At 39.9% G+C, this 13,224-nt stretch overlaps 1 protein-coding gene across 2 annotated transcripts; it reads right to left on the bottom strand.

Moving 5' to 3' along the window:
- Positions 1–391: 391 nt before the first annotated feature.
- LOC129820212 (otolith matrix protein OMM-64-like) lies at positions 392–11,966 on the bottom strand. Of its 2 annotated transcripts, none has more exons than XM_055877215.1 (20): positions 11,858–11,966; positions 10,990–11,051; positions 10,433–10,456; positions 9,894–9,959; positions 9,744–9,785; positions 8,314–8,349; positions 8,142–8,195; positions 7,255–7,293; positions 5,904–6,059; positions 5,064–5,096; positions 4,861–4,938; positions 4,691–4,750; positions 3,536–4,462; positions 3,317–3,361; positions 3,108–3,164; positions 2,933–2,986; positions 2,779–2,841; positions 1,996–2,061; positions 1,255–1,336; positions 392–1,153 (listed from the first exon to the last, which is right to left on the bottom strand). In XM_055877215.1, the coding sequence occupies exons 1-19, from the start codon at positions 11,866–11,868 to the stop codon at positions 1,308–1,310; spliced, it is 1,902 nt and encodes a 633-aa protein (XP_055733190.1). In that variant the 5' UTR covers positions 11,869–11,966; the 3' UTR covers positions 392–1,153; positions 1,255–1,307. The 2 variants fall into 2 exon arrangements, with proteins under 2 accessions (XP_055733190.1, XP_055733191.1); XM_055877216.1 differs by having other exon boundaries at positions 5,904–6,056.
- Positions 11,967–13,224: the final 1,258 nt, after the last annotated feature.

Below are 13,224 nucleotides of genomic sequence, written 5' to 3'. Positions count from 1 at the left end.
ATTGACATAATCCCTTTTATTACAGTGTTGTTATTCTGTGTTGTTATAGTGTTACAATGTCTGATAAGGTTATCTGCTGTGTTGGTTACTAATGTGGTATATTATCCCAGACCCTGGATGTAGGACTTAGTATGCTACTATTCAACTTGACATGTGTGTCTGTATTTCAATTGTCAATGCATCACATTCTAGTAACCATTGATTATTATTATGACATTATATTTGTTCGTTCATTGTATTATCATATTATTTATAGTTGATATTATTGTAATGTCCTGGTAGTCAGTGAGTAGGCTTCTTACTTGCTTCTCGTTTCATCCGCACATCCTTTACACATTCACAAAAACACACACATACTGCTTTTTATCCCAACAAACTTGCCCCCCCAAAATTATCTGACAACTCAATCTTTATTAGATATCCCCCCTGTGTGCATACAGTTATGAAATTAAATTCTCATTATGTCTATGCAATTGTTATTTTACCATTTGTCCAACCAATGTAGATTATATCTGATCAAAGACATTGTATGTACACTTCATTTTGTATAAAGGACCTTATGTTTCTCATAACTTTAAAATGAATGTTGAACTGAGCCAGTAGAGTTATTTTTATCGGTTAAGGAAAATGTGCCAATTGAGCTTTCTGTCAAGGACTGAGACAGCAATGCATCACATGAAAGCAAGAGGAAAACTGTAGTAACCCACAACCTGCAGAAACCTAGCAAACCTACAATGACTGAGTGCTATCTTAAAAAAAACAGACTTTTTTTCAAGGGCATTATAAGGGAACATGGTGACCATTTTATCAACACACTAGTTGATTAGACAGGGGTGTAACTTATATAATGATGATGTCACAACTTAAATAAACTGTCTTTAAAAAAAACAAAGTTGAAAAAATATATATTCTCCATGATCAAATATTAAACTACCCTTGAGATGCCAAAAAACAACAATGCAGTCAAAAAGTGGCTAAAAAGGTAATGTACACCAAAACAGTAGAATAATTTAATTGTATCCCCGTAGACACCTTCACCATTTTGAGTGGCAAGAGAGGGTTAAGGAACTTAAGAAACGTAAGTTTTTTTACGCTGTTTTTGTCATGACTGCGGGAGGTCGTGTTGTTTTATGTGGGATTCACCATGATGGGACTGCAATGAAAAGAGATGGAATGAAGTGAAAAAAAATGTCATTGTACAACGTACCTCTCCTCTTATAGTAAGTACAAATCAAGGGATATGGCTTTAGCTACCTATCAAACTGTCTGATTCCATTCACAGCGTCCTGTGGGCTCCAGCTACAGGGCTAAGACTGGGCGGCCGGTGCATCAACGCCTGTAAACAAAATGAGATATACAGTACATAGAAATGAATACAATCTGACAGCATCATACAGTACAATGGATCACATCCATCTCTCTCTACGTCAGAGAGTGACAGACGGGTTAAATACGTCTGAAACGGATGTAAGATGTACACAAGTAAAATGTTTGCACACATGACTGTAAGTCAAATCAAATTGTATTTGCGCCGAATACCTTTCTGTGAAATGCTGACTTACAAGCCAGTTTGAAGAAAAATAAGAGATAAGAAAAATATTTACTAGATAAACTAAAGTAAAAATTAATAGAACACTATTAAATAACAATAACGGGGCTATATACAGGGTGGCAGGTAGCCTAGTGGTTAGAGCGCTGGGCCAGTATCCGAAACGTTGCTAGATTGAATCCCCTAGCTGACAAGGTAAAAATCTGTCGTTCTGCCCCTGAACAAGGCAGTTAACCCACTGTTCCCCGGTAGGCCGTCATTGTAAATAAGAATTTGTGCTTAATTGACTTGCCTAGTTAAATGAAAAATACAGGAGGTACCGATACTGAGTCAATGTGCGTGGATACAGGTTATTTGAGGAAAATAAGTAGGTCTGCTAAATTGCATATATGATATGTTAATGTGCTGATGTGGCTTGGTGTGTCATAGTGTTCTGCTGACATTACCGTGAGAGTCACCCTGTGTCATGTAATCCTGTTGATCTGGTTGGTCCAGAATGTCAGCTGGAACAGCTGAGGGAGAAAAGGATGTTTATTCCAATCCACACTGTTCCCAGTAAAGCTCTGTTATGTGCTCCCAGTATGCAGGTTTATATATATATTTTTTAAACTTTCTGTCATCGTTTTGTTGTTCTCGTCCTCATACTTGTCATTGTACCTCATGTGTTTGGATAAATGAGTCAGATAACTCCCTGCACAGTACTAAGAGAGAGAGAGAGTGTGTGTGTGTGTGTGTGTGTGTGTGTGTGTGTGTGTGTGTGTGTGTGTGTGTGTGTGTGTGTGTGTGTGTGTGTGTGTGTGTGTGTGTGTGTGTGTGTGTGTGTGTGTGTGTGTGTGTGTGTGTGTGTGTGTGTGTGTTTGTGTGTGCGTGTGCGTGTGCATGTGTGTTTGTGTCTGCATAATGTTGTGAGATGTTATCTCTGTTCAAACAAACAGACATCTCATCAGACTTCATTATCTCTGTTCAAACAAACAGACATCTCATCAGACTTCATTATCTCTGTTCAAACAAACAGACATCTCATCAGACTTCATTATCTCTGTTCAAACAAACAGACATCTGATCAGAAAAGTCACAGGGACAAAAAGATATGTTTACTTCATGGCACATTGACTGAGTTGACTGGTGCACACACATGCACTGTTTCTTCCCCTGGTCGAGGAAGCCTTAGCATGATCGGGCCTTTCATTGGTAACTACCCAAAGATGTAAGTCAGTTTTGGTCCTTACCTTCTGAATCTGGAGCCATTGTTTCTGCCCCATCCATGTCATCATCATCATCCATATCGTCTTCTGAGTAAAAAAAAACACGAAACAGACTTTATTTTACTGTTTCAATTCAATTACTCAAATGTGAACGTTTGTTTGTATGGCTTTGACTAACCTTTGGCCATGGACTCTGACGCATCATCGGAATCCTCGTCGGTCTCATCCTCATCTAAAGACCAGATTAATATATATGATGTTGAGCCACAATAATGAATTAGAACGTTACAACAGCTAAAGACCAAGCCATTTGAAAGCACAGGTGATATGATTCAGGATCAGAGGAAACAAACCTTTGTGTGAATCTGAACCTGGCTCTGCATCAGATTCAGATTTGTCATCCTCCGAGTCTATGAAAAGAAAATGTTCATAACATCGAGAAATAGCATGAAATGATGGAACATTTGATACAAATTACCCCAGTGTCTTTGATTCAGTGCTGCATGGATCAGCTGATAAAGAAGCAAGGGGATCAAGTGACATGCAAGATAGATAGACATACCAGAGGCATCCTTGTCCATATCATCTTTGTCAGCATCATCAGAATCTGTATCAGAAAGCAGTGTTTCAGTTATCACAATATGGTACCAATACCACTCACAATGTAATACTTAGTGCTTTGACATTTGTATTTGTCCTTTATTTAACTAGGCAATTCAGTACATTTCATTATGGCTTAATTATTAGCCACATTTCTATGGTTTAGTAGTGGTAACCGCACCTTTGGGCTCCTTCATCATGCTATCATCAGTGTCCTCTGGCTGGACTTCAGTGTCCTCTTCACTGTCATCCTCTTGTGGTTGAGGGGCATCGCTGGTCCCAATGTCCTCCTTGCTGTTGGAGTCTGCGTCAGCCTCAGTCTTATCCTCACTCTCATCCTTAATCTCATTCTTACTGTCCTCCTTACTGTCCTCCTTACTGTCCTCCTTACTGTCCTCCTTACTGTCCTCCTTACTGTCCTCCTTACTGTCCTCCTTGCTGTCCTCCTTGCTGTCGGACTCTGTTGTGTCTAGGTTCATCTCCGCATCCAGCTCCTCCTTCTCCGCCTCCTCCAGCTTCCCCTCCTTTTTTGACTCCAGCTCCGCCTCCTCCTCCGAATCCTGTAGAGGCTCAAATTCTTGGCTCCCTACAGGGCTTCCCTCCTCGATGTTGTCTTCAGGGCTGGCCTGCTGTTCCCCCACGTCACCTCTGTCCTTCATGTCCATTTCCTGCTGCTTTGGTTCCTCCTCCGAGAACTGGACATCCGCTTCGCTGCTGTCTTTGCTGTCGGCTGAGCTGTCGCTGTCTTTCTCATCTTCTTTGTCTGGCTTGTCGTTTTCTTCTGAGGTGTCCTGTTGGCTCTCACTGTCCTTTTCTTCAATTTCCTGGTGCTCTGGTTCCTCCTCTGGAATCCGGGCCTCTTCTTCGCTGCTCTCTTTGTGGTCATCTGAGCTGTCGCTGTCTTTGCTGTCATCTGTGCTGTCTTTCTTGTCATCTTTGTCTGGCTTGTCATCCTTAGTGTCTGAGTCTGCGTCGTCTTGTTTGCTGTCGCTGTCCGCCGCTTCCTCTGTCTCTATGTCTTCTGCGCTGTCCTTCTCTTCTGCAGGGGCCTTACCATCTAGTTCAATGTCCTTATCCTCATCACTATCGTTTTTGTCTGTGGCAGCATCTGCAGAAAAGTGACAGTGTTTAGACATTCTGGTATTTAATTATTATGGTATATGACGTAGAATATGTAGTTCTGAACCAAGTGAGAACAAGAGAGGTCATGGGGGACACCAGTAGTGAGAACAAAAGAGGTCATAGTACTGAGCCCTGGGGGACACCAGTAGAGAGACCTTCCCTATAATGACCCTTTGTGGGTGAGAGATACACAAACTTCAATGAGTAGACTCACCTGCAGAGTCATTATCTACCATTTCTTCTTCACCTGCAGTATCCTTCCCATCTGCATCCTCTTGAGGTGAAGAAAATAACAGGTTTATGACCAACTGATGGGTAGAATGGCTCAAAATGACAGTTTCCCAGACAATGAATATCCAGTTCAGAAATGTCAATTTAACACACCTGAGTCACTCTTGTCGTCACTCTTGTCATCATCTTTGTCTGTCTCCGTGGCCTCCTCCGTGTCATCACTGGTCACGTCTACAATCACACATGATTTACGTCATCAAACTGTCGCAACCTATTATTTGATGTCGTTGTATTGCCAATGAACCTGTCTTGTACAACAATGTGATGAAAACATTGACGTTTTTCTTCATACTTACCAGAGTCAGCTTGCACGTCTGTCAGCGCTTCATCTTGAAAAGAAACACAAAGTTCATTGTGTGTTTTATTATGAGTACCTAATCATGTTTTCATTAGACAGGGTCATGTATTGTCTATTTATCAATGCTTTGAGGGTGGGAGGACAGTATTAACGGCGGTATGGTGCAGTATTAACGGCGGTATTTACAGCATCGTCCCTGTCGACCTTGTCTGTGGAATGACAGAGGATGACCTATTGCACTGTGACCGTTCTAGTTCTTCACTACCAAAACAAAGGAACTTTTTTTACTGGCAGCACTTCCTATTGAAAACACTGTGAAGATAACTATGTTTTGTCTTTCTCTGCAAGGAGTTCACCTGCCTCATGTTATGATTAGTTAATGTCAGAATCCAAGTATTTATTTTTGTAGATACATAATCCAAGTCTTTAGTCCCTTACCCTCAGAGGTATCATCTGACTCTGTTTCATCTTTATTGTCATCTAATGCAGTTTCGCAACTCCAGTCCTCTAGTACCCCAAAATCACACAATGTTGGTGTAACCCCAGACAAGCAAACCTGATTCAACGTGTCAACTAATCATCAAGACCTCAATGAGTTTAATCAATGTGTACTGTTAGGGGTACTTGAGGACTGGAGTTGGGAAACACTGATCTGATGGACAAAGAAAAATACTCTTAGACGTGTATCTCCAATGTTAATGTTGTGTACTGTGCACTTTTCCACGTCATAATGTCCTCATATTTTTGGCATATATTTCATCTGTCTTTATCTTCACCAGCAGCAATATACTTTAACTTACAAATTTTGTTTTTGAATCAGTCTGTTTTTAACACTTACCTGTGTTGTCACTTTCAGGAGACTCTGTGGAGTCACTTTCAGGAGACTCTTTGGGGTCACTGTCAGGAGACTCTGTGGAGTCACTGTCAGGAGACTCTGTGGAGTTATCTTCTGGAGACTCTGTGGATTTATCTTCTGGAGACTTATCCACATCTGCTGATTGTGAAATCATAATTTAAAGCAACATAGATGTATTATATATTTTAAGTCTGCCTGTTGATGTTTATAGCAATGTTTGTTACACTGATGATGTTTGTTACAGTTATAATGTTCTGATGATCAGTGAAGTCAGAGCTTGGTTATTGTACAAGGAATTCAGAGAGAAAAGTTCTTACCCAAAACCTCTGCTGACACCTTCTCACTGTCATCATGTCTATGTCCTGGGATTTTTTTTTGTTACTTACAACCTCATCCTAATCACATTAGCCTACGTTAGCTCAACCGTCCCATAGAGGTTAAAGACTTATCCAAAAAGACTCACAGTTGTAATTGGCGAGCTTCTACAAAGTATTGACTCAGGGTATGAATTCTTATTTAAGTTAGATATTTCTGTATTTCATTTTCAATAAATTTACAAACTTTTCTAAAAACATGTTTTCACTTTTCCCATTATGGGGTGTGTAGATGGGTGAGGAAAAAAATATATTAAATCAATTTTGAATTCAGGCTGTAACACAACAACATGTGGAATAAGTCAAGCAGTATGAATACTTTCTGAAGGCACTGTAAGTATAATACTGAAAGGCACAATTTATAGTACAATATTTACACATGTATCAGGGAAGGGGGAATTGGGGATCCAAGTGTCACCTCTAACTACCATTTTGTACAATGTATAATAACTCTAGAAGAATTTGTGTTTCACTTTGTATCTTTGTTTTGACTAAAGTATCTGTTGTACCCAGCTGTGCTTAGTCTTTCTGAGGCTAAAAGTAGCTGTTGTACACAAAAGAACGAGGAAGCTGTGGCCTTGGGTGGCAAGAACATCTCTCAAAACGTATCGATTCCCTCACCAGCTGCATCTTAACATAATGACATTATCGCTTCACTCACCAGCTGCATCTTAACATAATGACATTATCTCTTCACTCACCAGCTGCATCAGCTGCATCTTAACATAATGACATTATCGCTTCACTCACCAGCTGCATCTTAACATAATGACATTATCTCTTCACTCACCAGCTGCATCTTAACATAATGACATTATCTATTCACTCACCAGCTGCATCTTAACATAATGACATTATCTCTTCACTCACCAGCTGCATCAGCTGCATCTTAACATAATGACATTATCTCTTCACTCACCAGCTGCATCTTAACATAATGACATTATCTCTTCACTCACCAGTTGCATCAGTTGTATCTTGGCTGCCCGCTGCTTCAGCTGCATCGTAACATAATGACATTAGTGTTATTGGAAGGCTTGAAAATACTGTTTCATTTCTTACCTAGTTATTGATTATACAACTATACTGCATTTTGGCCATTTTTTGCTGCTCATTTTTTTTTGGACAGTAGATATGAGGCTAAAGTTTGTCTCTCCTCACAGCTTTGTCCAATTCGGAGTGACTTTAAAGTAGACATGCAGATGAAGTATATATACACTACCGTTCGAACGTTTGGGGTCACTTAGAAATGTCCTTGTTCAATGTTATTTTAATGGACAAAAAAATGTGCTTTTCTTTCAAAAACAATAACATTTCTAAGTGACCCCAAACTTTTAAACGGTAGTGTATATATTTTATGTGCACTTCAAGGCACAGCACGTCACAGCATGCTGCACTCGCCTGGGCTAAAAAATATTGTTCTGCATGAATTGAAATAACAAATCCTCATCATCAACAGGGACTTTCACAGATGTTGACCAGCTGGTTAGCATTTTTCGTGATGAAGCTTGTTCTGGAGGCAGCTCTGCAGAATGGTCACTAGCTGGCACAGCAACAAAGTCATAAAATCTGATTTTAAATCTAACCCTAACCTTAACCACAATGAAAAGCCTGATGCATAACCCTAACCTGAAATTAAGACCAACACATTCATTCATTTTTACAATATAGCCAATTTTGACTTTGCAGCTTGCCAATCTAAGGGGGGATTTCTCAGTTCTGCCTCCAGGACAAGACTCATGACAATAAACGTCAACCGGCTCATTCTTATCGAATGATTTCGACCTTTGGCCATAACCCTTATCTTTGACATTTGACCTTTGTCTATTTTACTCCTAGGCCTCACCTGGGGCATCAGGGCCATCAGGACTGCCTGGGGTTTCCACGCTGGTATCTACATCTGGAAGACAAGGACGGGTGACTTTGATGCTGTCATTGAAGTCACCATTACTGTAATTATCAGGAAATTCCCAATAGTCAGTGTGTTTCATTTCCATTCAAATGAATTGGTGACTCACTGCTTGTGTCTGTGGATGTATCACTGCTACTCACATCTGATAAATGAAGAAGAAAACATTGGGTGAGTTGGAGTTCGACGTCTGGCCATTGAACTTGTTTTAGCCATGGACTCTTCACTAATAAAATTGGTCTGGACAACATCAATATTACTATTATATTTTTTAATTGGTAAATGGTTTTGATTGGTCTTACTGTCTTTCAAATATTGTTTAAAGTGGATGTTATAGAATCTGTGTTTGAAGAAGGCAGTAAGTAAAATGTTTTATGGCATGAAAAGGTTTGGGAATTGATATAACTTTGGCTTGGATTTGAGAACCATTTGGTTTATTCTGTCAACTGTCTAAACCTCTAGCATGGCCCCACTGCAAATAGTCAGACTCTGACACATTTATGGTGCACAATGAGGTAGGACCCAGGAGCAGAGAAGAGAACCAACCGAGGAACCCTTGGGAAAACGTTCAAGAGTAGGTAAAATGTAAAACTGGGAAAACAACAAACACTAAGACGCGATAACTACTCAGGAGACAACGCACACAGAAAACAAATCAAGCTTCTGCAAAAGGTAACAGAAAACACACCTCACATAAAAGGGAATCATAATTATTAACAGAAAACACCTGAGTGTCATAATAGTCTCTAGGGCGGTCTCTGCCGCTCTCTGGTGACAGGTGAAACTATGACAATTTACTCATGTCTGGTCTAGAAAGCATTTGTCAAGCTATGTTTCATGGGTGCTGTTGTTATAGTGTATACATACAGGTTTATGTGAGTGTCCGATATTACAGTTCCTCTATAGAGGATAGTTAAGTGTCTCCATGATAGTCTCAAAGCAGGCCCATTTTGTCTGCTCACTAATTATGTGCTGTAATTTGTATAATTGTGGCTAATGAATTAGGTGTGCATTTTTCACATTATACTCTGAGTTGCTCAACATGGGTTGTCTTTTTGAAGTCAACACACACACACACACACACACACACACACACACTGACACACACACACACACTGACACACACACACACACACACACACACACACACACACACACACACACACACACACACACACACACACACACACACACACACACACACACACACACACACACACACACACACACACACACACACACACACACACACACACACACACACTGATCTGGTGCATCTGTGGAATCCACTGCACCTAAAAACAAATTAGCGTCACAATCAACAGCTCAGTTTTTAATTCTCTCATGTTGAACGTCCTTCACTGGTCCTGTGCAGTTAAAGTTTTTACTTTCAGGGGGAATCACCATCCTAATTATTGTTCTAATCTACAGAGTTGGTTTCCTTGAGAGTTGAGTTGATTCTACGTCATACTTTTTTCATACACTTCTTCCTTGATAGAAAGACAGATTCCCCCAGTCCCCAAACCCAGCCACTCATACCTCCAGCCAGCTCTTTATTAGAGTCAGTCCCATCTGTGGTCCCTGTGAACAACAGAGGTTTTCTGTTTAGTTTCCGTCGGTATGAAATGGTACATACCTGGTGTGTTTAACTAGGTATTGGGTATGAGATACATTGGAGTCAATACAAACCTACAGAGTCTCCAGCTGCTGCTGCAACTACCGGGCTGCCAGTGGGGCCTCCGCCATCTTTGGCACCTGAGACCAGAATAGTATCATAGCACCCACTTTGTCAGTTGCCAATGATCACCCAGCTAAGTCAATACCAAATTATAAAATGCAATATCTTAATGTATCCAATCATGCAACACTCTAATGATTTGATTTTAGCAGTGTTGAGGTTTCAGTCCAGTGTTTTGAAAATGAATGTAAATGAAATCAGAAGACAAAGCACATATCGGAAGCGATCCATATGTAACCTATGTGTGTAGGCTTTGACTGGAGGGCTTGTCAGTCTGCTTAACATTAAGGTGCTCTAGCAAGGCAGCAGCTCTCTCTGAAGCACAGCACAATGAATGGTGTCATTGTTCCATCATAAACAGTACTTCTGACTAAATACAAATACATTCATGTGTATACACTACTTATAATTAACAAAGCTTATTAGCCTGTAATTTTCTAACTGTTGTGGTAATTATGAACGTCATGATAAAACACAAATTACACGTTACCATCATTGTCTCCCTCTGTTCCATCTGCAAAGGAAAGATGCATAGGGGAGCATGATTAGTGGTTTGGGGATTTATCTCCATTTGAATAGACCATATGTGAGGCCCACCCTACTTCTCTCTCTATCCCACATCAGGCACAAGAGAACAGACCTCTTTTGTGTCTCCACAGAGTGACCTGGGTTCTGATTACACTACCGTTGTGGAGAAGCAGAGGACTCCCATTGTGATTCAATGGGATGGATGGAGGTCGCTGCATACATTGCAAATGCCTCCTTAAACATAATGTAATGGTCATTTTGTTTGCTCACTTGATGTTTGCAGTGTAGCTTAGAGTAGCTTATAGTAGCTTACAGACTGGATAACTGGAAAGGTGAAGCATGTTTTGTCATTGCGTTGAAACTAAAATTAAACTAAAATGAAAATCATCGTCTCTAGACATCTTGTTCACCTATTAAAAAAATGTACATTATTATTAAGCTGTAGTTACTGATGGAAATATTCTAAATTCCTGCACAATTATAAGATTTAACAGAAGGTTTAATTTGATGTTTTCTTACCAGTAATGGGGGCTGAGAGAGCAAGACCAGCCAAAGTAAAGATCAAAGCAACAATCAACGTTCTGTTAGAATGAAGAACACAGAGATAGAACTGGTCACGACACTTTTAAAACAATACTTTAGTCAAACAGATGTAATGACTTCTCCTAGAAGCCATCTTAGGGTCATAGTGGCAGTGGAAAAGGAAAAAATAGTATTTGAATGGAAGCAGGTAGGAGGTACTGTGTTTCCCCTGCTCATTGCAGTATAATAAGAATATGTGTAACTTGCAGCAATGCAAAGTATCTTATGTATGTTCTTATGTTTAATATATATTATGGATAATGAATTATCAATGAAAAGTTCATAAAAAATGAATCAATGATATGTTGGTACATTATCTACTTTTCATCTTTTAATATAATGAAAAGTCAAATGAAGGATTATTGTGAACTATTTTGAGTTTAAAGGTAAATTCTCAAAATCTTTTTAAAGACTATTTAGAGTCCCGTCACTTTATCTTGTACCAGTATCATCATTGATATCAGTGATGCTATTTTTATTGAAGTTAATGATTGAACAAGAAAAAAGTAAATCTGGAACAACTACATAAAGGACACACACATTGCCAAGCTATTGCGATCCCACAAAAAACTCCCACAAAAACAATGAATTCAACTGTTCCCCACTCTCTATCATTGAAATACCCTCAGTAGGTCTAAACGTCTCAAGTTTCCTTCTACAGGTAGACTAACAAATACACTTCCCCCAAGAATACAGCTGTCCAAATATGTCAAATAGATTGTGTCATTTTAAAAGTTCCCATACACACACGTAAGTCAAAACCAAATGCCCAATGCAAGCCACCCTTGTGTTAGTGCTCACTTACCGTGACAGCATTGTGACGGGATAGTTCAGCCAGTGGGGCGATACTCAGGTGTCTCTATAGTTTCCAGTAGGTCTACAGTGTGGCTGGAGGGAGCCCAAGAGGTTTTATACTTTCACCACCCCCTCTGCTCCTAGGGGGCAGAGCCTGTGAGCCACAGAGACACACTGACAAACAGAGAACACACTGGAATGCTATTTGGCACCAAACAGAAAGTACACAGTAGCAGAATACCTGACCACTGTGACTGACCCAAAATTAGGAAAAGCTTTGACTATGTACAGACTCAGTGAGCGTGGCCTTGCTATTGAGAGAGGTCGCCGTAGGCAGACCAGGCTCTCAAGAGAAGAGAGGCCATGTGCACACTGCCCACAAAATGAGATGGAAACCAAGCTGCACTTTCTAACCTCCTGGCAAATGTATGACCACATTAGAGACACCCAGATTACACAGACCCACAAAGAAGTATAATACAAATTTTAAAAGTCTTGATAAACTCTCATATCTACTAGGTGAAATACCAGTGTGCCATCACGGCAGCAATATTTGTGACCTGTTGCCACAAGAAAAGAGCAACAAGTGAAGAACAAACACCATTGTAAATACAACCCATATTTATGTTTATTTATTTTATCTTTCAAACTATTTGCACATCGTTATAACACTGTACATAGCGATAATATGACATTTGAAACGTTTATATTCTTTTAAAACCTTTGTGAGTAACGTTTACTGTTAATTTCTGATTGTTTATTTCCCTTTTTGTTCATTGCCAATTTCACTTGCTTTGGCAATGTAAACATATGTTTCCCGTGCCAATAAAGCGCTTTGAATTGAATTGAATTGAATTGACAGAGAGACAGAGGCACTGCAGAGGAACAGCTAGCATTAAACTAGTTTAAAACAGGGTTGAACGTGAGGCTCTCACAACTTTGTGTTTTCAAACAGCTCATGTTCTAAAGTCCCCTCTGATCTGAATCTACCCCTGAATCTCCCTTTAAAAACCCTCAGCCCCTCACACACATAGCTTACACACTAACCCCGTACCCCTCTCAAAGTACCCACAGATAACACTTTAGTCTGTAGATCGTTTTGTTGCTTTATTTCTATTGTTTGTCCATGGGATTTATTTGTGTTTGTCAACTGAGCTGCGATTGGTGTGTTTTTCGGCGGAACAGCACACCGATACTGTATGTGGTCAGGCAGGAAATTGTCTTTGATTTAAACCAAGTGATTTCTCTGTGCTGGTTTCTCCACATAGTAGGCTACTAATAGACTACCTGACTGGAAGTTATCCAGTGGTAATGGTATGACGTAGCCAGATATAAAGTAGGGGTGTTGAAGTGATGTGATGGCGTGAACAGAGTTCA

The sequence above is a fragment of the Salvelinus fontinalis genome, chromosome 22 (assembly GCF_029448725.1).
Source record: "Salvelinus fontinalis isolate EN_2023a chromosome 22, ASM2944872v1, whole genome shotgun sequence".
Taxonomy (NCBI): Eukaryota; Metazoa; Chordata; class Actinopteri; order Salmoniformes; family Salmonidae; genus Salvelinus; species Salvelinus fontinalis.
This window is presented reverse-complemented; position numbering and strand designations above follow the sequence as displayed.